At 47.3% G+C, this 24,195-nt stretch overlaps 1 protein-coding gene across 1 annotated transcript in view; it reads right to left on the bottom strand.

Annotated features, from left to right (window-relative positions):
- The window catches only part of ADAM12 (ADAM metallopeptidase domain 12), a 377,142-nt gene that overhangs the window by 20,630 nt on the left and 332,317 nt on the right, over positions 1 to 24,195 (bottom strand). Inside the window, exons 18-21 of the mRNA XM_047762575.1 lie at positions 22,388 to 22,496; positions 18,195 to 18,330; positions 17,038 to 17,146; positions 14,686 to 14,865 (exon numbers count right to left, since the gene is read on the bottom strand). Coding sequence (XP_047618531.1) covers positions 14,686 to 14,865; positions 17,038 to 17,146; positions 18,195 to 18,330; positions 22,388 to 22,496 — 534 coding nt within the window. The remainder of the gene's footprint in view (positions 1 to 14,685; positions 14,866 to 17,037; positions 17,147 to 18,194; positions 18,331 to 22,387; positions 22,497 to 24,195) is intronic.

Consider the following 24,195-nt stretch of genomic DNA (forward strand, 5'->3'; position numbering starts at 1 on the left):
AAGTTGTGGGAATTATGGCTCCAGAAGAGAAAGTAACTTTATTAGCCATAATAATATATAGACATTATAGAATCACACTTGGGAGGTGGATCTTCCATTTCCAGGTATATGGCAGCCTGGGTTATTTTGACTTAGCTTCTCTCTAAAACTACTGAACTTGTTGGATAAAATATCTTAAAATTTTTTTTCCTTAAAAGCATCAAAGAGCTGTAACTTAGCAAGATGTCATCAGGCCAACATCTAAGTGAAAGGAGAAGCCCAGAGGCGTAGGCAGTACACTGAAGCTATAGGCATTTGCCAAATTACAGAAACCTGGGTGTTGATACCCTTTTGGCGGGAGGGATGCGGTAGGCAAAACCAGCCTCAGTTTCATAGAAGACCGTTCTCTTGCTGCCCTCTCCCCGATAAAGCTGGACTCTGCAAAGGACTATACCTCAGGGTAAGCATGTTCTAGAAGTAAATGCATACTGTCCATCCTTAGCAGACTGTGAGGGGAGTTCCACTGGGGCTCGGCAGACCACAGTAGGAGGGTAACCTGTAACCACAAATTGTCTTCAAGGATCTGAAGCTGACATCCCATCATCTGCATGGCTCAGCCCTGAGCCATTTCAAGAAGCCTCAAGCGGTGCTGCCCTGGGCACCTGCACCCTCTTTGGAGGAACAGACCTTATCCTAGATGTATGAGAGCTCCTAGGGGGTTTTCCAGAAGTGCACAGTAAATGACCAAGCACCCAAGGAAGCAAGGCATTGTGGGAGAGAGCAATAAAAACCACAGCAGTAACACACCCATGGACTTCGGATTTGGGAATTACTGGAACAGATTTTCTTACTGTGTTTAAAGAAATGTAAGACAAGCCTCATATTTGAATAAGAGCCAAAAAGAACATCCAGAAACACAAAAGTTGAGCTGTAAGACACTTTTTGTCACATTTAGTTTGATACCATTTACATAAATTGAGAAACACTAAATGCTATGTATTATTCATGGATATCTATTTGTGTAAAAATTTGAAAAGTGCTACAGAAAATCAACACCAAACTTAGATCAGAGCTTGTTTCTGGAGGGAAGTGGAGCTGGCCTATATTATTTAGTTTTTCCTTTTTTTTTTTTTTAAAGAAATGTTAGCATGTGATATATCTGGAATTTAAATAGGTGTATACATAAAAAAGCAGAGCGGTAACAATGGTTATTTCTAAGTAGTAAGAATATGGGTGAATTTTAGATCATTTTTACTTTTCTATATTTTAAATACAGGCATTTCTGGATTTTCAAAACTTGGCTATACGTCACTTTTAGGAAAGACCTACATTAGTACCTGCTTTCAGAAAGCCAGAGAAAGGTGTCACTTTTACAAAAAACAGCACAAAGTAAAAAAAGCTCTCAGTGATTTTTTTGGCAGCAGCCTTTGTAGAGGCCGCTTACCCAGAGCAGAGGGAAGGGCTGGGCCAAGCTCCTTCCCTGGGAGCCACACTCAGCATCTTAGCATCAGGCCCCCAGAGCTTTGAACTCTGGAAGCATCTGTGCTTTATCTTGACTTATTCTGTGTATTTCTTACCCAGACATGTCCTGAGGGAATCGCTTTTTCGCTTTACACCATTTTGGCTTGTGAAAGGTTTCACAGGAACACTCTGCTTTCAGATAGCAGAAGAAACTTGTGTTTCAAATATTAATAGCAACAAAATTAATTTCAATCCTTGGGCCCAAGCAGAAAACAAAAGACATAACGTGGACTACTTTAGAATTATAGGTACTGAAAACACCACAGATTGAAATAAGCACAGATAACTCAGTGTTTGGGAAATTCCTAGACTTAGCATGCTTATGTTCACCAAGCACGGATAAAATAAAGTATGAACAAAATTGAAATAAGGATCTAAGAAGTTAGAAAAACAAAATAAACCCAAGCACAAAAGAAAAATGGAAATGACAAGTAAAAAATAATTAGTAAAATAAAGAACTAATTATGATCACTTAGCAAAGACGTCACACACAGGTAGTCTAATAACGTTAGATATTTTCATTTAACTGAAGTCTAGTGAGAGAGAGATTATTATCTCATATTTGTAGAGGGGGTAGTAACGCTTCCATGGTCAAGTGGTAATAAAAGGAAAATGATACATAAAACCTAAAGCTGGTTCTTTGGGGGTGGGTAGAGTTGAGGAGAAACCAGATAAATCTGATAAAGAAGATAGAAGCTAATAAAGGGCAAATACAATGAATGGTGCCGAGGATTACCTAGGTGGAAGTCTAGAAAAATAAAGCTGGACTCCTACTTCATTTTATACACTAAAATAAACAGTGGATGGATCAAATATTTAAATGTGGGAAAAAAAAGATCATGAAGATAGAAGAAATAGAAAAACAGGTCTGTAATCTTTGGGGTAGACAAGCCTTTCTATACATGACAACAGAAGGTGCCAAAGGAGGTGAAAAAGCAGTTTATTAAAAAGGGAAAAAAATGAATGGCTCTTAAGCCTGAGAAAAGATCATCCATCTAATTTACAGGAAAGGAATGTAGGTACTTTTTTTTTTTTTTCCCCAACCTGTCATATTGGCCAAGATAAGAAAAATCTCTGATGCGCTGTGTTGGTGAAGACTTGGGGAACAGAAGGTGGGATGACTCTTCTACAGGCATTTCTGCCTAATCTACCAGATTTCTAAATGCATATGGCCCTTGATCAGCAATTGCGCTCCCAGGAATTTTTCCTACAACCAACCTCCTACACGGGCCCAAGGTACGTGGGCAAAGACATGCCAGTCTGAAGTAGCAAATGACTGGAAACTATCACCCATGTGGCCATCAGTAAGGGACAGATGACAGAATTTATGATGTGGCTCTACAATGAAATAGTATGCAGCCAGTTAAAAGGATGAGGTGATAACCGAATAACTGAAGTGGAAAGAAGTACAGAGTGTGCTGCCATTTGAATTCAAAATAAGGATCTAGGAGTTCCCATCATGGCGCAGTGGTTAACAAATCCAACTAGGAACCATGAGGTTGTGGGTTTGATCCCTGGCCTTGCTCAGTGGGTTAACGATCCAGTGTTGCCGTGAGCTGTGGTGTAGGTCGCAGAGGCAGCTCAGTTCCTGTGTTGCTGTGGCTCTGGCGTGGGCTGGCAGCTACAGCTCCGATTAGACCCCTAGCCTGGGAACCTCCATATGCCACGGGAGCGGCCCAAGAAATGGCAAAAAGACAAACAAACAAACAAACAAAAAATAAGGATCTAATGGGCATCTATTTAGGGAAAACCGTAATTTGAAAAGTCACAGGAGTTCCTGTCGTGGCGCAGTGGAAATGCAGAGGAATAATGAAGTTGCGGGTTTGATCCCTGGCCTTGCTCAGTGGGTTAAGGACCCAGTGTTGCTGTGAGCTGTGGTGTAGGTCACAGATACGGCTCAGATCTGGCACTGCTGTGGCTGTGGTATAGGCTGGCGGCTACAGCTCTGATTAGACCCTTAACCTAGGAACCTCCATATGCTGCAGGTGAGGCCCTAAAAAGACAAAAGACAAAAAAAAAATTAAAAAAGTCACATGCACCCCTAGGTTCACTGCAGCATTAGTCACAATAGCGAAGCCATGGAAGGAACTTAAGTATCCCTCAACAGAGGAACTGGATAAAGAAGATGTGGTACACACATGCAATGGAATATTACTCAGTCTTAAAAAAGAAAGAAATAATGCCATTTGCAGCTACATGGATGGACCTTGAGATGATCATACTCAATGAAATAAGTCAGAGAAAGACAAATACCATATGATACCACTTCCATGTGGAATGTAAAATATGACACAAATGAACTTATTTACAAAACAGAAAAAGATGTACAGACTGGGAAAACAAACTTATGGTTACTAAAGGGGAAAGGTGGCAGGGAGGGAGGGACTGGGAGTCTGGGATTGGCATATGCACACCACGCGCAGAATAGGTAGTCAAGAGGGACCTGCTGTATAGCACAGGGAACTCTACCTGATCTTCCGTGATAACCTACATGGGAAAAGAACCTGAAAAAGAACGGGTGTGTGTACGTGTATAACTGAAACCCTTTGCTGTACAGCAGAAATTAAGATGACATTATAAAACAACTATACTTCAATAAAATAAAAAAACCCCACATAAGGATCTCAGGTAAAATGAGAGTGGCGTCAGGGTGATGGCTGCTGCAGATGGGTGACAGGTTTCACTGTCCTCTCTCCCAGCTTCGAGGGTTGAAACTTCCTGAATCTATAATCTCTCACTCTTCAGAGACAGGTGACACGGGGACTTTTCACTGTCTTCTAAATTGTACTGTACCAAAGCCTAGTAACAACGACTGCTTCTGGGAAGGGAGTCTGGTGACAGAGGTTGGAGGGAGGGTGTTTACTGAATGATCCTTTGGACTGTTGAATTTTTAACTATAGGCACGCGTTGCCTATTATAAAATATAAAGTATCAGGTGTCCATCTTGCTTCAAGTACAATTTGGGGTTTACAGCAACACAAGTGGGTGGAACACGCTCCTGTGAATACGGCGATCACACAGAGAGCTATGGGTCTTCTACACGTAGTACCGTTAGAGACAGTGGACGGGTCTGTCATGTGGATATTAGTGAATGCTGTGAAACCAAAAGAAATGCAGCTCAAGTTTCTGGGAGTCTTGGGCAGGCAGCAGGGAGAGGTTAGCAAGAGTCCAAAGCCTTGGTAACTACACTTTAGATTTAGAGGAGGAGGTGACCCAAAGTTTTATTAACCTGTGACTCACTGGTGTGACGGCTTCCTAGGGGATAACTGATATGGTGACAAGGCTTCTTTTTTTTTTAAAAAAAATTACAGTTGATTTACACTGTTTTGTCAATTTCTGCTCTATAGAAAAGTGACTCAGATAAATACATATATATACATGCTTTTTCTCATATTATCTTCCATCACATTCCATCACAAGTGCTTAGATACAGTTCTCTGTGTGCTATACCGCAGGACCTCATTGCTGACCCACTCCCAATGTGATAGTTTGCATCTACTAACCTCAAAACTCCCAGTCCACCCCACTCCCCCCCCCTTGGCAACCACGAGTCTGTTCTCTATGTCCATGAGTTTGTTTCCGTTCTGTAGTAGGTTCATTTGTGCCATATTTTAGATTCTGCATATATAAGTGATATCATACGGTATTTGTATTTCTCTTTTTGACTTACTTCACTTAGTATGAGAATCTCTAGTTGCATCCATGTTGCTGCAAATGGCATTATTTTGTTCTTTTTTATGGCCAAGTAGTATTCCATTGTGCATATGTACCACATCTTCTTAATCCATCTGTCAATGGACATTTAGGTTATTTCCACGTTTTGGCTATTGTGAACCTTGCTGCAATGAACATAGGGGCGTATGTATCTTTTTGAATGAAAGTTTTATACAGATATATGCCCAGGAGTGGGATTGCTAGATCATATGGTAGTTCTATGTTTATTTTTCCATAGTGGTTGTACCAGCTTACCTTCCCACCAACAGTGCAGTTTTCTTTACTCGACACCCTCTCCAGCATTTGTTATTTGTAACCTTACTAATGCTAGCCATATCTGACTGGTGTGAGGTGGTACCTCATTGTAGTTTTGATGTGAAATTCTTTAATAATGCAAATCAGTGACGTTGGAGCATTTTTCATGTGTCTGTTGGCCATACGTATGTCGTCTTTGAAATGTCTATTTCCAGCCTTCTGTGCATTTTTCAGTTGGGTTGTTTTTTTGCTGTTGAGTTGCATGAGTTGTTTATTTTGGAGATTAAGCCCTTGTGGGTTGCATCATTTACAACTATTTTCTATCATTCTATAGGTTTTTTTTTTTTTTTTTTATGGTTTCCTTCGCTGTGCAAAAGCTTGTAAGTCTGATTAGGTCCCGTTGATTTATGTTTGCCTTTATTTCTGTTGCCTTAGGAGGCTGACCTTACTTATTATTGAAAACTCACATTCCTTCCGTATGTTTCCTGTGTGTCTACTGGGTTCAGGAGGCTGGACTCAGGTGTGCCTGGAGGTGACTGACTCCGTCGTGTGCCTTCGGAAATGGGGCAGGACAGGTGTCCAGGTAACTCCTGGCCGAGCAGCAGGTGAGCCGGGAGACCCCTGGGAAAGCTGCAGAAAGGCTTACGTGGCAGGGGTCCCGGATAACCCCTGGGCAGAAGGGTGAAATCTGGGAGGCAGCGCGTCGGGCATGGAGGACACTTCCCAGCACGTCCTCTCCGTTGTTAGCCTGAGGTTTGCCTGCAGTAATCGGGGCTTTTATGACGGTCGGTTTTCCCCTATGTCATCGCACCTCCTTGGGAGAACCGCTTGATGAATGGGTTCCCCTTTCTCACTGCATTTCTGGTGTTTCCATGAACAAGGACCTAGATCTTCTGCCTCCCAGACTTGGGGAGTGCTGGCGAGCGTCTGCGTCCCCACACGGGTCGGAGGGTGCAGGCCTCATTCGAATCCATCCCAATGCTGAGATCATCCTGCAGAAGACAACGCTGAAAGTCTGGGCTCAACCCTAGAGTGACCAGCCATCACTTGATGGTTCCGGGGCTAAATTAATGTGGTGTTAATTAATTTCCCATGTGCGTCCTTACCAAGCATGGACGAACGGGTAGTTACTGTGGATGAGGACTGGGCTAATTGCTCTTCGCTCTTCGTGGGGGTCGCTGAAGGGAGGGCTCCCCGAACGAGCTCTCCCCAGACTGCCGCCGAAGCTGCTTGAGCGACGTCTGACGGCTCCATGGTCTCGGGAGACAGGTGCACGATCGGCCAGTCTTGTTCTCCACGACCTGGGGACTGGACATCCTACAGACCCCGATAAGGGGTTGGTAAAGAAGGAGGTCGAGTCTGTCAGAGACGGAACTGAAACCCCCTCCTCTACAAAAACGCAAGGAGGAGTCCTCGTTTCAGCCGCCACGGAGAGCAGAAACACAGCACAGCTCCTGCTATGCTTCTCAACAAGGCCTGGATCCAAGACAGACCAGTTAAGACAAGAGTGACTGGAGCTCGATAGCGTTACCAGCCTGCGAGGGGAGACACGCGAGGCTTTCTTGTTAGACTGTGGCTCTGCTGGATGCCAGAAGGTTCCCGCCCCTCCGCTCATCACCTTTCCCTCTGCGGCAAAAGCAAGGACAATGGCTTGGAGATCACGAAGGCGTGCCTGAGGTCACCTGTGCTGTGCTGGCCCTCGGAGTTCAGTGCATCTTCCTCCTCCCTCCCTCCAGCCAGCCGTCTGCGTGGCACCCATTTTAAGACACAGGTAGAGGCCATGAGTGTGAGCCCTGGCCCTCCTCCTCTGGGGGGCTGGCTCTTTGGCCTTGTTTCTTCCTCGGTAACACGGCACTGTTGGTGGTTATTTGCCTCCTGGGCTCCCTGGGAGGGTTAGATGTGCCTCCAGAGGGCTTAGCCCAGCAGTCCCAGCCACTTAATTGGTGCTCAATAGATGCTCGCTATTTTACAGCCATTCAATTTATATAGAATTTTTGTGTGTGTGTCTTTTTTGGGCTGCACCTGCAGCACGGGGAAGTTCCCAGGCCAGGGGTCAAATCCAAGCTGCAGCTGCTGGTCTACACCAGAGCCACAGCAACGCTGGGATCCAAGCCGCGTCTGTAACCTACACCACAGCTCACAGCAACGCCGGATTCTTAACCCACTGAGCGAGGACAGGGAGTGAACCCACATCCTCCTGGATATTAGTTGGGTTCATAACCTGCTGAGCCACAACAGGAACTCCGAATTTATATATAATTTATAGCAATTCAAAACACAACGGAGAAGCTCCTTGTACCAGAAGAACTTAGTAAAATAACTTAAACACACATATACATTTATAGACCATTTGGTTCTAAGAAGAAAAGTAGAAATGAATCCTGCCTTTGTTGAAATGTCTGCAATCCAGATAAGCTGTGCCCAAAATAGGGTTGGTAAACATTCTCCCGGGTCTATCCGCTGTTTCCGGAAAGGACTTTGAGTCAGCAAAAATCAATCTAAGAGGCAGATTCAGTAGTCCTTGCTTTTTTTTTTTTTTTTGCTTCCTATTATTCTACCAAAGGAGCTAGTCTGATTTGGAAAAACCACCTTAGCCAGTTAGTTCAGGATCACGATTCACTGATAAGATGCCAAGGAGAAAAACTACTAACATTTTCCAGGAAACTAAGGGCTTAAAAAATATGCAATAATCCAGATCAAGTATGATTGCGTATCAGCATCTCTCGTTCAAACACCTATTTGTAGGGCACACTTAAAAAAAAAAAAAAAAAAACCAAAAAAACCCAAAAAACCACATAAACGCTGAGTGACATTTTCATGAGGTTTTTACTTTCTAGAAGAATGGCCCGTCTATGGATTGAAGGTGCCACTTAGACTCCTTTTCAAGTCGTGGCACACTGCAGCCTGACAGCAGAAAATTGTGTTTCGATTTCCTCCTTCTTAGCCCAGCCTTCTCGAGACATAATTCCCTGTGAGCAGAGACATCTATTTCTTAGACGTGACACTGAACGTATTTTTGTTTAAAGGTGGAAGGGATGAATTAGGCCTATTCGTCATGATCATCTGCGTCAAGAGCTTCAATTGGCTGCGCCCTCAGAAATCCAATGAAACTCCCAGTTCGTCCCCGGCCTTCTCCTTTTCTCAGCCGGGAGTAAAGCTGGGCACTCTGGTGTCTGGGAGGTAAGAAGATCCCCGAGGGCCTTCACAGTCTCTAGTCTTTCTGAGTCACGCTCATTGTTAAATCCTTATTTCACAACTTGAGCCCTGCTCCTGTGTGATGCTAGGACACGCCATCTGTGTGCAAAGCTTTGCTCAGGACACCGGGGGTGGTGTCCATGTCGGGGCTGTGCCTGCCATCTCCCACCCTGGACCCCTGCAGGCTGTCTGGGTGCTCCCCCATCTTCGACCTACATAGGAGCTTGCGGCAATGCTGGATCCTTGACCCCACCGAGCGAGGCCAGGGATCGAATCCGCATCCCTCATGGAGACTATGATTGGATATTAGTTGGGTTCATAACCTGCTGAGCCACAACAGGAACTCCGAAGTTAACTATAATTTATAGCAATTCAAAACACAACGGAGAAGCTCCTTGTACCAGAAGAACTTAGTAAAATAACTTAAACACACGTGTGCATTTCCATTCATATACATTCAGAGCTGTGTCGGGTTCTGAATCTGTTGGGCCACAGCAGGAATTCCTATTTTCTCCTCAATATACATGTGTTCCTCTTTAAAACACTATCACACAGTAAAACTGACGTGGGAGGGGAGTGCAACGTTGGATGATTTTTAACACTTTTGTAATCGGAGAAAAACCACCTACACACCATCTTGAGATGAACTGTCATGAGAAAGCCTCTCAAAACCTTCTGGGATCCTTCTGTAGCCACTCTTGGAACTGGCCCTGCTTTTCTTTCTTCCTCTTTCCCCTTCAGAATTCTGACATGAATTCTCCATCCAGCACCTGTGGGTGCAGAAAGCCTCCCCAGAAGTGGCTTGGAAGATGGAAGTGGATTCTGGTTTTTCTGACCCCCTCATTCAAGTGCATGATCCTGGTGGGTTGAGAACCTAACACACAAGGCTCTGCCGACTGAATGCCGAGCAGAGCAGAGATACTCCACAAGCCCCCTGCCTGTGCACCCAACTGGAGGTGATGACACACCCCTGGGGCCTCTGATTTTTTTCAGCATTTTTCTAGATTTTTCTCAAGCCCACACATTGCCTTTCATGCTCAGATTGTGGTTCTGGAGAACTTGGCAGCAGTCAGCTAAAAGCTAGATGAATACAGTGGAGTATTTCCCTCTAAAATAGCTGACAGGATGAAACAGAAATGAGAGTTCACTTCCTTGATCAAGGCTGAGCAGTTAGTTTGAGAAGCTTGAGTTCCGAGGTTTATTTCACTGGGGAGGAAATGGCACCCAGGAAGGCCCATCTGCAGACAAGAGAAGGAGTTGATTCAACTGTCCTTGATTTTTGAAAATCACACAGATCGTTAGGTGGGAAGATCAAATGTTTTCTGTAAAGAACTAACTTACCCTTCAGACATGAGGTTGACCACTCTTGGAGTGTTTGTGAGAGTGTCTTCCTTCCAGAAAGTGTAGATGCGCAGTTTGGACGGACCAAGTGGGGTGAGCCACACAGCCGTGTGTCAGCTATGTCCTGGGGGGCTGGGCACAAGGAACTCTCAACTACAAAGTGTTGGTGGATTCAATCTCTGCTGCCAAACAAGAGCCACCACCAAATAGGACCACACCTGCCCGGAATTAATTTCAGTTCCCTCCATGTGATGGGAGAGAAAGTGTGAGCTTAATCTGTATCATGTGCCTCGCAAAAGCTCCAGACAGACAACAGCCTGGAGTGAGAAATGTGGATTTTTTTCAGTTACTAATGTTTAAAGGGTAACATTTCCTTAGTTTCATAAAACAGAATGAAGGCTTTTTTTTTCGGGCCCTGCTTTAGAGGAAATCTGGACAGAGTTGCTTCTGTAGGCATTCGCTGCTGGTAGGAAAAAAGACAGCAGCATGTAGAAATACCTTTCCATTTAGAGACAGTCCAGTATCACATACACAGGCAACCTGCTTATGGGGAGACATGAAAAGCCTCAGTATAAGGGGGTGCATTTTCTGAGGGTTCAAGGTCTTCATCAAAAGACGTCCACAAGCCCAGAAAGCTAAGAAAGTGCCCGCCCCCTTCCAGCAACGTGAATCCAAGTGTAAAAGACGGAACTGCCAACAGCCAACAAAATAAGCAGGAGAAATGATCAGTGGATCTTAACTGACTGAAATGGGAGAGGACTTTGTAAGCACAGAAGGGGGGAGGGGGAAGTGCACCAAAGGTGAATAAATTTAATATTCAAAGCTGGGATTCCTTTTATACCAAAACAACGGCATCAATAAAATCAAAAGACAAATTAGGGGAAGGTTTGTAAGAAATTACTGGGAAATTCTTAACCTATTAAGAAAAGGAACTCTAACAAATCAGGAAGAAGAACTGTCTCTCTCAAAAAGAAAAACACAGGGAAAGGATGGGAACAGACAACTCACAGAACAGATACAGTTCATAGTAGCTGTGATGGAACCAGCTGGAACTGGCTCACGTCAGCTGATCCTCTACTTCTTAGTCAGTGACGTCACCTTAATAACTTGAAATTGATCATGGTGGAGTTTTTAACTGCAGAGAAATCACCTACAGATCATAGCTTTTTTTTTTTTTTTTTTGGAACAGCCAATTTACCAGCATACCATTTATTAATAGATATCCAAAAAGCAGTTCAGGTGTACCAGCAATCAAAGAAATACAAACTGAAATGAGGTCTGGATGAGAGGGAATAAGTACATTTCCCCTTATTCCTCTCACAAAGTATAAGAAAGTCTGGAGAAAGTTCATAAAGCAAGTGACAAGACTCTGAAAGGTGGAGAAAAGTGAATGGACTGGCTTGGGACCTCAGAACTCAAGAACCAACCTAGTAGTAAGCCCTGATTCTTTGTTTTCACCTTCTTTGTATCTTAGCCTAGGCTTTGGAGTGGCCCCCATCTGGAAATACCAATAGCCCCAGACCAAAAAAAAAAAAAAGGGCCCAAGGAAAGCCCAGGAAGAGAAGCACTTTGACCATATCCGCCCTTACTCTACTTCCACATGAAAACAAAGGAAAACAGCCATGCCCTTACCTCTCCACTGGGTACCACATGCTCCTCCCTGATGACAGGCCCCCATCTCTTCCCTGGGATGGAAACTGCAGGTGGAGCTTTTCAATGGATTTCTCATCAACATAAAGACCAGAAGGAAGTGGGGCAACATTTTTCAAATGTCGAAAGAAGAAAACAGTCAACCCAGAATTCTATTTCCATTGAAAATATCCTTCAGGAATAAATGTGAAACAGACATTTTCAGATGAAGGAAAACTAAGAGAAGTTGTTACCAGCAGACCTGCTTTAATCGAACACCTAAAGGAAGTTCTTCAGACAGAAAGGAAATGATAACAGAAAGTAACCTGGAACATGAGAAGTGAAGAAAGAACAGAAAGGGTGAATATACGAGTCGATGTAGCAGACCTTCTTTTTAAGTTTAAAAAATTATGCTTGATGGTTGAAAGCAAAAATGGCAACACCTGAAGTGGTTCTCACTATATAAAGGTAACACTTAAGACATCCATGTCATAGAGGGAGAGGGATAAAGGGACCTAACAGGTGCTAAAGTTTTTACATTCCACTTGAAGGAATAAAATATTGATACTACTAGACTGTGATAAATCATGTACATATAGTGTCATGTTTAGAGCAGCAGTTTTCCATCAGGGGTGATTCTGTGTCCTAGGGGACATGCGGCAATGTTTACAGACACGATTACACATACTATTGCCATCTGCGGTTGGCAGCAACCAAGATGCTGTTGAACATCCCATGACACACAGGACAGTCCTATATAACAAAGAGCCATGCAGCCCAAAACGTGAGCAATTCTGAGGCTGAGAGACCCTGCTCCAGAGCAGCTACTCACAAAAGTACACTCAGCCGTACCTCAAAAACACTGTAGATGAATCAATATGGCATACTGAAAAATGTTCAAAAACCTGCAGGAAGTCAGCAAAGAGGAGCATAATAAAACAAAACCCAGAAGGAACAAACAATGTGAAAAAGGTGGACTTAAATTCTAACATATCAATAATTCCATTAAAAGTAAATGGTCTATACACACTTATTAAAAGACAGTGACTGACAGAATGGATAAAGAAATACAAGACCCAATTATATGCTGTTTCTGAGAAACTCATTTCAAGTAAAACGACATATGAAAGTTAAAAGGAAAAAGACATACCTTGCAAACACCAATCAAAAGAAAACTGAGATGTATTAATATGAGATTAAGTAGATTTTAGAACAAAGTCACCAGAGCTAAAGAAGGACATTACAGAATGAGAAGAGAGTCAATTCACCAATCAGACACAATAATCCTAAATTTTTTGGTACCACAAACGTGGAGCTTCAAAACGTGAAATAAAAACTGATGGACGAAAAGCAACATATTTATAGTTGGAAACTTCAACATCCCTTTCAGAAATTCACAGAACTACTTGATGCAAAAAGGTATTTTATGTATCAAATGGACAAAGCTTTGAAATGTTAGTACTAATTCTAGCAAAGTCATGGAGAGACAGATGTCTATGATAGTGGAATGTACGTGCATATCAGTCCTGAAAAAAATGTTTAATTTATATATTGAGGCTTAAAACAGTTTTATCATTTTTCAACCCCCTATGTTTACTTTCAGGAATCTTTCCAAGGAAATAATTAAAGTGGTCCAAAATTTATCTGTCTAGACCTTCATAGGAGAGGTATTTATAATACAAAAATCAGAGACATTCAAACTTGCCTACTAATTGAATTGGTAAGTACTTCAGAAAGTATTCTGTAGACACATGCAGTGCTATCAATGGAATAACTTCTTTTTTCTTTTTTCTTTTTTTTGCTTTTTAGGGCCACACCCACGGCATATGGAAGTTCCCAGGCTTAGGGTCAAATCAGACCTGCAGCTGCCAGCTTATGTGACAGCCACAGCAATGCAGGATCGAAGCTGCGTCTGCAACCTACACCACAGCTCTCGGCAACCCCAGATCCTTAACCCACTGAGCGAGGGCAGGGACTGAACCTGTGTCCTCATGGATACTACTCGGGTTTTCTACTGCTGAACCATGACGGAAACTCCAATAAAATAACATTTTTAACACTTTTTAAGGCCATGGTAAATGAAAATGATGTGAGGGCGAAGAAAAAAAAATGGTGTATATAAAGCAATGTACGTCTAGAGTAATCTAAACTACGTTCGAATAGACACTTAATTAGAAATACACGAAAATTAATAGAAGGAAATATAACAATGATAGAAATGAAAAATTACCAGGGATCTCTTCATGCTTTTCATCTGGTGGCTTTTACGTGTTTCTCCACCTCAAGTTTCGGATTGCGAATGGATGTCCCATTCCTGGGCATGCCAGAAAAGGTGACTTCCGAAAGCAGTAGAAACATGAGATCACACACACCAAGTATTTTATACACTCTTGCTTCGGGTAAGGAGAGACTAAATCAGTGGTAAAATTTTTGTGAAAATTTTGTAAAAGATTTTTGGAAGTGAAAGGTGGTGAGAAAGCATGCCCGTTATTATTCCCAAAGTGAGCATCTCTGTTTTCTGGCCCTGGCCTAATCATTCCCCGGCCATGCTCAAAATAGTGTCATGCTTTAGATGACAAGGTGAACCGGCCCCCTCATTATTCCGAATATAAAATATAAACATATTCCTGGGAGTTCCCATTGTGGCTCAGCGGAAATGAACCCGACTAGGATCCGTGAGGATGAGGGTTTGATCCCTGGCCCTGCTCAGTGGATGAAGGATCTGGCATTACCCTGAGTGGGTGCAGGTCACAGACGTGGCTCAGATCTGGTGTTGCTGTGGCTGCAGTGCAGGCTGGCAGCTATAGCTCTGATTTGACCCCTAGCCGGGGAGCCTCCTAGGAATTGCAAAAATGTATTGTGCCAGCACTGCACACCGAACCCAGTACTAAACGCTTTGCATGGATTATCTCATTTAACCATTGGAGCAGCTGAATTATCCCCCTTCTAGAAAGGTGCTGAGCACCTAAGCACCTCGTCCAAGTTCAGACATCGGCGAGCAGCAGAATCTGGATCCGAAGGACGCCACCAGAGTGACAGCTGAAGGCCTACCTGGGCCTGTCTGAGGGTGGGGTTGGCTGGCAGGGGCCTGGCAGGGACGCAGGGCACCCGAGGAGCCTGGTGGAGGGGCGGGAGCACTCGCTGAGGAGAGCTGGGCCGAGGGACGCCAAGGGTTTGCAGGGGCCTGCTGATGTCCACGTGCTGACACTGCGGCAATCTCCTGGGGCTGTCCTGTGGGGTCAGAGCAAAGAGCCGTGATGCAAAGCGCTGTGCCGGGTCCCAGGGCTGCCTCATCTGCTGTAGCTGCGGGGCAGGCCGGGCGGGGTCGGGGAAAGAAAAGGGGTGACAGGCGAGGGAACCTGTTACTACTGAGGTACACTTCGCATTTCTAACAGCAGCAGCCTCCCTGCCCCCCAATCCGGAACATGGGATCAGTTTCTATTTGAATTTTTAAAAACGGGTTTAATTCCTCAGGGAGCACCCGCATGCGTGAAGACACAGACGGGATCTTAGGGAAAGGACAAAGGACTCGTGCAAATGAGACGTGGTTCAAGGCAGACGAGGCTCCGTGAGAACAGAGGCAACCCCCTGGGGGAGGGGCGCCTGGGGGAGGGGCATCAGGGCTTGGGGTGGGGCTGAGGACGGGGCACGGTATTTTACCTATTTTTTTTTGTCTTTTGTCTTTTTAGGGCCGCACCTGCGGCATACGGAAGTTCCTAGGCCAGGGGTGGAGTAGGAGCTACAGCCGCCCGCCTACACCACAGCCACAGCAACGCTGGGATCAGAGTCGAGTCTGTGACCTACACCACAGCTCACGGCAACACCGGATCCTTAGCCCACTGGGAGAGGTCAGGGGTTGAACCCGCAACCTCATGGTTCCTAGTTGGATTCATTTCCCCTGTGCCACAATGGGAACTCACTCTCTTTCTTTCTTTCTTTCTTTCTTTCTCTCTCTCTTTCTTTCTCTCTCTCTTTCTTTTCTTTCTTTCTTTTTTTTGCTTATTTTGTCTTCCTTTTAGGGACAGATGAGAACGGATGCAGCATGGGCCTCCTGCCTCGTGTCCTCTGCCCCTCCCTCCCTTCCGCTCTCTTTTCTTCCTCTCTGCAGACAGCTTTATTGAGGTCTCGCCACTAACTGCATGTACGTTTTGACACAGGTTCGTGCCCATGAAACCATCATGATAAACAAGATATAACAATCCATCACCCCATCACGCTCCCCGCCCCACTTCTCTTTCCCCAGCAACTACTGATCTGATTTCTGCCACTGTAAATTGGTTTGCCTTTTCTAGAATTTCATATAAATAAAAGCATCTTTTTTTGTCTGGCTTCTTTCACTCGGCCTAATTACTTGGAGATTTAGCAGAGATATTGTGTGTACCAACGATTCATTTTTTTCTTGTTCTGAGCAGCATTTCACGGGGTAACTATACCAGAGCTTGTTTATCCCTTTACCTGCTGAGCTGTACGTACTTGGGTCATTTCTAGTGTGTGGCTCTTCCTAATAAAGCTGCATTTTTTTGGATCTCACAAATGAAGCTGTTTTTTTCCTACCGTCCCTCTATCGGGGGTGAGGTGTGGTCACGCTTATCAGGAATGGCTGCCTCCTCTTTGGAACCTAACCTGCTATACTTTTTGGACCAAGGGAGATAAAATAGGTTGTTTTGTTTTTGTTGTTATTAGTTTGAGTGTTTTTTGCTCACGGAATACCTGATAATGATTTTCAAAATCATGTGGCATTTCATTGACACCAACCCCGTTCAACTGCTACAACCTGGACTCTTTGCTGAATGAGTCCCACATGCAAGAATTCTTAGAGATACATCAGAACACTGGGTGGGGGCAGCGAAACATGAGCGTGAACCCCAGGCAGAATTCGCCAGGTAGTAGCAGAGTTAAGAGGCAGGAGGGAGCCAGCATGCACTTGGGTTTAAGGATGCAGCGCTTTGAAACCCCAGGTTGGACAGAGCTCCCAGAGCCCAGGGAGCAGAATGGGACAACCCACCCATGGGTGCAGTGTAACTCTCAGGAATGCCCTGGGAGGAACCGTGGGCCACAGGAGCCCTCCCCAACCCAGCTGGTGGCATTTTCAAATCACAGAAGGAGTCCGTCCAGCACCAGGAAGCTGCTGGGGTGGCAGATCCGGTGGTTCTGCCAGGCACCTGGCCGTGTGGGTGACTGAAGGGTCATCACTATGCGTTGCACAGCACATCCCATGGGGGATGTTGCCTCAGTGGAACCTGGGGGAGCTTCCCCCGGCACTGCGAGCCTCTCAGGAAGCCTGCAGTGTCCTGGGTGCTGAACCAGTGTTGCACAGGAAGGATCTCGGCTCTATTCCTGCTCAAGCTCTTTCTGAAAACCCGCCATCACGCACAAACTCACTTGCGTTTGTTTACAACTCACCCTGGGTGTGCTGGAAGGTGGCGGCTTCCTCATCAGGCCTTTGCTGAGGTGGGTGAGGTGAGCCTGAGCAGGACGGGAGCCACTGGCTGGCCGGGAAGGGCGCACACACCTGAAATGCAATTCCAGATGAGCTAACCAGGGGCGTTGTCCCCACTGCCTGACTTTTTTTTTTTTTTTTTTTTTTTAGCCTTTTAGGGCCACGCTTGTGGCATATGGAAGTTCCCAGGCTAGGGGTCAAATTGGAGCTGCAGCTGCCAGCCTATACCCCAGCCACAGCCACGCCAGATCCGAGCTGCATCTGTGACCTACAACACAGCCTGTGGCAATCCTGGATCCTTTAACCCATGGAGTAGGGCCAGGGATTGAACCCGCATCCTCCTGGATACTAGTTGTGTTCCTGACCCACTGAGCCACAACGGGAACTCCTGCTTGACATTTTCTATTTTCTTCACAGTGGTGCTCAAAACACAACATATTTAATATTTGTTTGTTTCTTTAGGGCTGCACCTGCGGCATATGGAAGTTCCCAGGCTAGGGGTCAAATCAGAGCTGCAGCTGCCAGCCTACGGCACAGCCACAGCCACCCCGGATCCTTAACCCACGGAGCAAGGCCAGGGACTGAACGCACATCCTCATGAATACTAGTTGGGTTCTTAACCACTGAGCCACAGTGGGAACTCCCACAACTTACTTCCTTTAACTTGGTGTGGTAAGTATGCAAAAAAAAAAAAAAATCTATCTAGTACTCTTACAGCATTAAAAAAAAAAAAAAGTTCTTTTCCCCAAATACGCTATTCTGTTAAGTTACTTCTTGCAATCCATAGACACGCAGCTTTGTAACACGTGGGAGCAATGATGTCTTCGAATACCTTTGGATCGGAATCCACCATATTTGATAAAAATACTGTAATAGTCCATGTCTTGCAGAAATCACCAATGCAAGCATAAGGAAAGCACATCAGTGGAATTCATCAACACCCTAAGTAGCAAGTCGTTTGCAGGGAAAGTAAAGTGGGCAGCTGATGTGGTAGAAGTTTTAAAAACTGAAGCCACAGGAACGCTGACCTTTTCTTTGCGAAGGAAACAAAGGGAGGAGCAGTGGGTTGTACGTTCTTTCGAACGCCATTTCTTGAGAAGAGGACCCCAACCCAGTGTACCTGAGCTTTTCAAGGGTGCTTTTCTTATCTGTAAACAGCAGCTGTATCAGTGTCTTCCTTTTGAGATAAACGACAAATCCAGCAGCAAGAAGACACAGGATGGTCACCAGGATTCCTATAGTTAAACCTTGGTTATCTGAAACAAAGCACATTTGACTCAGGGAAGGAGGCAGTGACAGGGAAACACGGGAAGTGCCATGTTGTGACATTTACGGCCAAATGAACTTTGAAGGAAGGGACAGAAATCGAGTAGATCTCTGAGTGGTGGCGTGGCAAGTGAGTCTTACTGCAAAGGTCCTGTCTGAGGAGCAGTAACTTTGCCATCATTCACTGACGGCTCTGGAGCTTGCAGGAACATATGTGGCAGGTGGGACCACAGCCCTGGCCACACAGGGCCCCCGCCCCCAGGTGTGACAACAGCAGGGGAAGAAGGTAACCAGGAGCCATCACTACAGTCCCACCGGAACCACAGTGGTCTCCAGCGCCCATCAAAAATACACCGCCACAGGCTCCCTCCCGCTCTCCTTCTTTGGGATTGGAGTCTGTTTTATTTATTTTTTTGTATTTATTTATTTAGACCAAGACATCACTTCCAGATGTCATCACATTAGAAGGCGGAAAAAGAGAAAAACTCAGCTTAACTGAAATATCCTCAGGTTTGGTTTCATTATGTTAGAGAGACTTAAAACACTGCCTTTGGGGCTGACCCCTTTCTCTGGGAGGATGCTGTTTATTTTCTCTGAGGAAACAGCCCCTTTTCTGTGATTTGATCCCATTTTGTTTAATACAGAGAACCTAAGATCTTCAAGGGCGTGGAAAGGAAGGGACAATCCACTGCTCGCCTTCTTTCCCCTCTCCCTTCTTTTCTCCTTTTTCGGGCCACACCCGCAGCATATGGACGTTCCCAGGCTAGGAGCTGCATGGGAGCTGCAGCGGAGGCCTCCGCCACAGCCTCAGCAATGCAGGATTGGAGTTGCAGCCATGACCTATGCCGCAGCTTGTGACAATGCTAGATCCTTAACTCACTGAGTGAGGCCAAGGATCGAACCTGGATCCCCATGGACACGAAGTCAGGTTCTTGACCTGCTGAGCCAGAACAGAGCTCCCATTGCCTTGGTTTCTGACCACAGCATGGTCAAGGGCATCTGAGGAGGCCTGGAAGGGCCAGGATTTGGAGGAGCTGTATTTACTGTTTCAGGAGGGAGGTGAACCCATTGTGAGTACGGATCTCAGTGCATCTGTTTCCCACCAGCAGCCATCGGTGTGCGGTCACAGGGTGGGCGCCCAGTAGTCCTTGCAGGCTGCTGGGGATGGCTGTGGAGGCGGCTCCTGTGGCCCAGCCCCGCTCTGATCAGGACCTCAGTGGCTGCGAACCAGGGCAGCAGGGCTCTGTCTTACAGGGAGAGGGATGTCTTCACACCCTCTCTGCTTCTGGACTTTGTCCCCAGCTGACCTGTCCTGACAGGCGCGTGTCTTCATCTAAGGAAGGCAATCACATATGACCATCTTGATTCACCTGCTACTGGAAAAGCAGCTTTTGGTTTCCCAGCCAAAATGTCATTCTTTTGAGACTGTGAGCTGGCCTTGAAAAAGTAAGCAGCAAGAATCTGGAACCACAGTTTTTAGCTCCTGAAAACCAAATTTCTAAGTCTTAAGCTGATCGGTTATCAGTCAAACACTGACTGGGCCCCACATTGAGCTCACTGCCCCTCTACCAACCCCTCCAGGCTTCCTGTCTCCATGAGACCCAGGCAGTGCTGCGGTTCCAGGCCCTCAACCCCACGTCCAGTGCAGGTGCTGGGTCCCGTGGGGCCTGCCTCCTGCAGCCCCCCCTGCTGGCCCACCTCCTGGAGTTCCTCTGTCACTCCTGCCCATCACAGCTTCTCCTGGGTGCTGTGCCTTAAGTCGCCCAGGACCTGGAAGGGCAGCTGGCGCCTAGCAGATGCTGAAGGACTTGCTTCATGAACTTCTAAGCCACAGTCAGCAGGCGAGCGATGGGCTGGGGACGGTGAGGCCAGGGTGAGGCTCTGTTCCGAACAGCCGTCACCACCTTCTCAGGGCCCCCCTTTCTGTAGGTGTTTTTGGGGGAAGTGTTTAAACATACTTTCTTTTATGAAATGATGGCAGTGGTGGATGAGTTCGGCTCTTTGCTTGCTTTTTTTTTTTTTTTGTCTCTGTATTTTCTAGGGCCACACCCGCGGCATATGGAGGTTCCCAGGCTAGGGGTCTGATCAGAGTTATAGCTGCTGGCCTACACCACAGCCACAGCAACTCGGGATCCGAGCTGTGTCTGCGACCTACACCACAGCTCATGGCAACGCCAGATCCTCAACCCACTGAGTGAGGCCAGGGATCAAACCCGAAACCTCATGGTTCCTAGTCGGATTCATTAACACTGAGCCACGACGGGAACTCCTGTTTTCATTTTTTAAATATTCTCACTTGGTACAACAAAGAGCTGGTGACTCCATGGCTTCCCCAGCGTTTTGGAAACCCCCAAACCTGACCACACTGATGCTCTGGGTCCACACACCAAAGAGGACCCAGAGCACAGGGCCTGTGTCTCGCCATCCCCTCCAGGTCCCTGGATGCGTGCAGATGGAGTAGGCGGCAGGGTCCCCAGTGCAGTCAAGCCCACAATCCTGCTATTTGTGGACAAAGAACTTTTTTTTTTTTTTGGCTGTGCCCACAGCACGTGGAAGTTGCCAGGCCAGGGACTGAACTTTAGCCACAGCAGGGACCAGAGCCACAGTTGTGACAATGCTGAATCTTTAACTGCTAGGCCACCAGGGAACTCGCTACAAACTCTTTTGCTCCCCCTATAAACTCTTATGGCCAAACAGAAAATTAACTACGTTGCAACAAGAGTCCAGCCGTCAAGGTGGGGACGGCAGCGAGGAAGGAGGTGTGAAGCCAGACCCTGCGATGCACGAAGAGTGAGACCGGGCAGCCCGTCCCCACTTGCTGCGGGGCCAGGGCAGGGGTCCAAGCCCGGGGGAGAGGGAGCCAGGGCGCTCACAGGTGCCGTGCTGAGACACACCCATCTTTAGGCATCTTCAGGCAGAAGGAAGACCAGGAGCTTCCTTCCCTTCCTCACGACACCGTTTCTCCAGATGTGCCTGCTTGGAGGGTCTCTCCCTCCTGGCCCTGCCCTCTGCCTGGCCCTGCAGAGCAGTGGTGTCTGTTGTCATGGAAATAGTGGCTAAGCCACAGACTCCACCCCACCAGTCACAGCAGGACTCAGGACGCATGCTGTCCTCTGCATGGGGCGGGGGGGGGGGGGGGGCGCTCAGGTGGCTGCACAGTGTGCTTGGGAAAATTCCTGCCTGACCCCCGGCTCCCTGGCTGGCTCGCCGTGGGCAACCCGCACCATTGGCCATGCTTCTGCCTCGAAAGGGGGCATCACTCAGCCTGTGCCTTAACTGTCCCATAAGAGCTCAGAGAGGATGAACCTGCATCAGGAGATCATTTGTCACCTAGGAGCCCACCTGTCACCTAGAAGACCACTTGTCCCAGCCCGGCCACTGCTCTCAGGAGCTTCGGCATGGGTATCCCTGTGCCTCAGTCCTAGCCGTGTGACTTCACGAAAGCTACTCAACTTCCCTGAGCCTCGGGTCTTTCATATGTAAAGAAAGAAGAATTACGTGGACTTTGGCAAGGATTTGATGAGCTCATGTGTATAAGGCGTGACGCCTGCATGGAGCAGCGGCTTGGCAAAGAGAATCCGCTGCGGTGACAGCTGTGGTTGCTGCTGGGACAGGTCCCGTTATGAAGAGGAGGGTGCCTTCCTAGAAGGGGCTCTAGACTGTATGCCTCTTGGCTCCAGTATACCCAGTGGCTGACCTTGACAAAGTCCTTTGATCTGACAATGAAGTTCATGCCCACTTGGCAGCTGGTGGTGGAGTGACCTTGGCTAAGAAAATGTCATAGGCTTAAGGCTGGCAGACTCAGCCTCTGAGCAATGCAGAGTGAGGGGTCTCTGTAAAGTTCAGGTAAGGATGAGAGAAGGTCTGGAAACAGGCCTCAGGCTGGGTGTCAGGTCTATCTGGGGTCCCCACTGGGTTTCTGGCTGTGCCCCCACCTGACAGCTGGTGAGCCCTCCATCTTGCTTGGAAGGATCACCCCCACCCCACCCTGGCTTCCCACTCCCACCAGGGGCCTGGCCCACCCCCTGGATGCGCCGTCCCACTAACCTGCCTGCCGGACGGGGCCGCTGTCTGTGCTTCCTCCAAAGCCGAACTTGTCACAGAAGGGAGGTGCCCAGTGGGCCTCGCAGTGGCAGTTCTTCCTGTTGTTACATACCTTTTAAAAGGGCAGCGGGGGCGGGGGAGGGAGAGCAGGAGGGAAACAGAGTCAGGACACACCTCCACCCTGGGCAGCACTCTCTGAGTCCTAAGTCCATGGCGAAGCAAAGGCCCTGTGGTCAGGACTCCCCCCATCACACCAACAGAGCCAGACTCAGTACTTGCTGATGGAAGGTAAACCAAACCCAGCACCACAGAGTGAGCCCAGGGTCCAGGCTGCTCATGTAACGCCAACCAGCTGTGTAATAGCAGCAGCTGGTGAGAGAAGGCTGGAGATTAGGGCGGCCTCCCTCCCTCCCTCCCTCCCCTTTCTGGTCCATGTCCATGTCCCTCTCCAAAAGAGCTGCAGTTGTGACCTACACCACAAGTATGCCAATGCTGGATCTTTAACTCACTGTGCTAGGTAGGGGATTGAACCTGCGCCCCAGCGCTCTGGAGAGCCTGCTGATCCCATTGCACCACAGCAGGACCTCCTTCATGTCCCTCTTTTGAAATCCAGGAAGGCCTCCCTATCTGGCCATAAGGAGAAGCCCTCGCAGTGGGGAGGGGGGCCCTGCTTCAGAGGTGTGGCATTCGAGCACAAGGGCATCACAGGAGGTTTGGGAAGCTGGGTGACTTGGGGCTCCATGGTGGCCTAGAGCCAGGCTTCCTGTTCTCGCTGCCCAACAGGTACCGCTTCTTCTAAGCCTGCTCTGCCACCTACTGCCTGACACCCACCCCTTCCTGCAGAGACCCAGGGGGCCGTTCCCCCCTCCCACTCCTGCACAGTGGGCACAGCTAACGGTGAAAGAAGAGGACGGCTCAGGTCTGATGGAAAAGGGGTGCCCAGGAAAGCGGGAGGGGGCTTTGCTCCCAGAGGGCCATGAGACCCCATGGAGGGGCCGGCTCCAGCTCACAGGGTTACGAAGGTGACTGGTGGCTGCCACCCCAACCTGTGATGACAGCTCTCCCTCTGATTAGCATGCACTGTCCCATGTGCAGTTCACAGGACTGCTGCAGGCCCCACGTGGGGGCATGGGAACCCGAGGGCTTTCTCTGTGTGACAACGGGGCTGAATGCCTTAGGAACGCTGGGTAAAGGCAAGTTACTAAGAACCACTGACAAAGGCGGAGTGGACAGGACAGGTGACCAGGCAAACCGGCACACGACAGGAAGGATTCTGCACCCAGGCAGCTCGTGTCTCAGTTTCCCTTCTGCCTAAACAAACCGTGTCGTAGATGATGGATGCACTTTGGGTGGTTTATGTAAGGAATCAGGGCTGGGCTACTGTCAGCACATCCACCCCACAGGCATCAGCCACACATCAAAGTATTGCTGGATGGGGAGTTCCCTCTGTGGCTCAGCAGGTTAAGAACCTGACATAGTGTCCCTGAGAATGTGGCTTTGCTCCCTGGCCTCACTCAGTGGGTTAAGCATCTGGTGTTGCCATGGTGTAGGTCAAGGATGCCGCTTGTATCTGGTGTTGGCTGTGATGTAGCCGGCAGGTGCAGCTCTGATTGGATCTCTAGCCTGGGAACTTCCATATGCCGCGGGAGCGGCTGTGAAAAAAAAAATACTGCTGGATAGGGACGGATATGCACTTTACGTCTTAAGGCATGATTAAGGTTTGGGGCATGTGTCTCCATCGTGACGTTTCCCTGCTTTCACTGACTCTGCTTCACCTGTGCCCCAAATCCTTCAAACAAGAAGGCCAACAA

Source organism: Phacochoerus africanus, chromosome 15 (genome assembly GCF_016906955.1).
Source record: "Phacochoerus africanus isolate WHEZ1 chromosome 15, ROS_Pafr_v1, whole genome shotgun sequence".
NCBI lineage: Eukaryota > Metazoa > Chordata > Mammalia > Artiodactyla > Suidae > Phacochoerus > Phacochoerus africanus.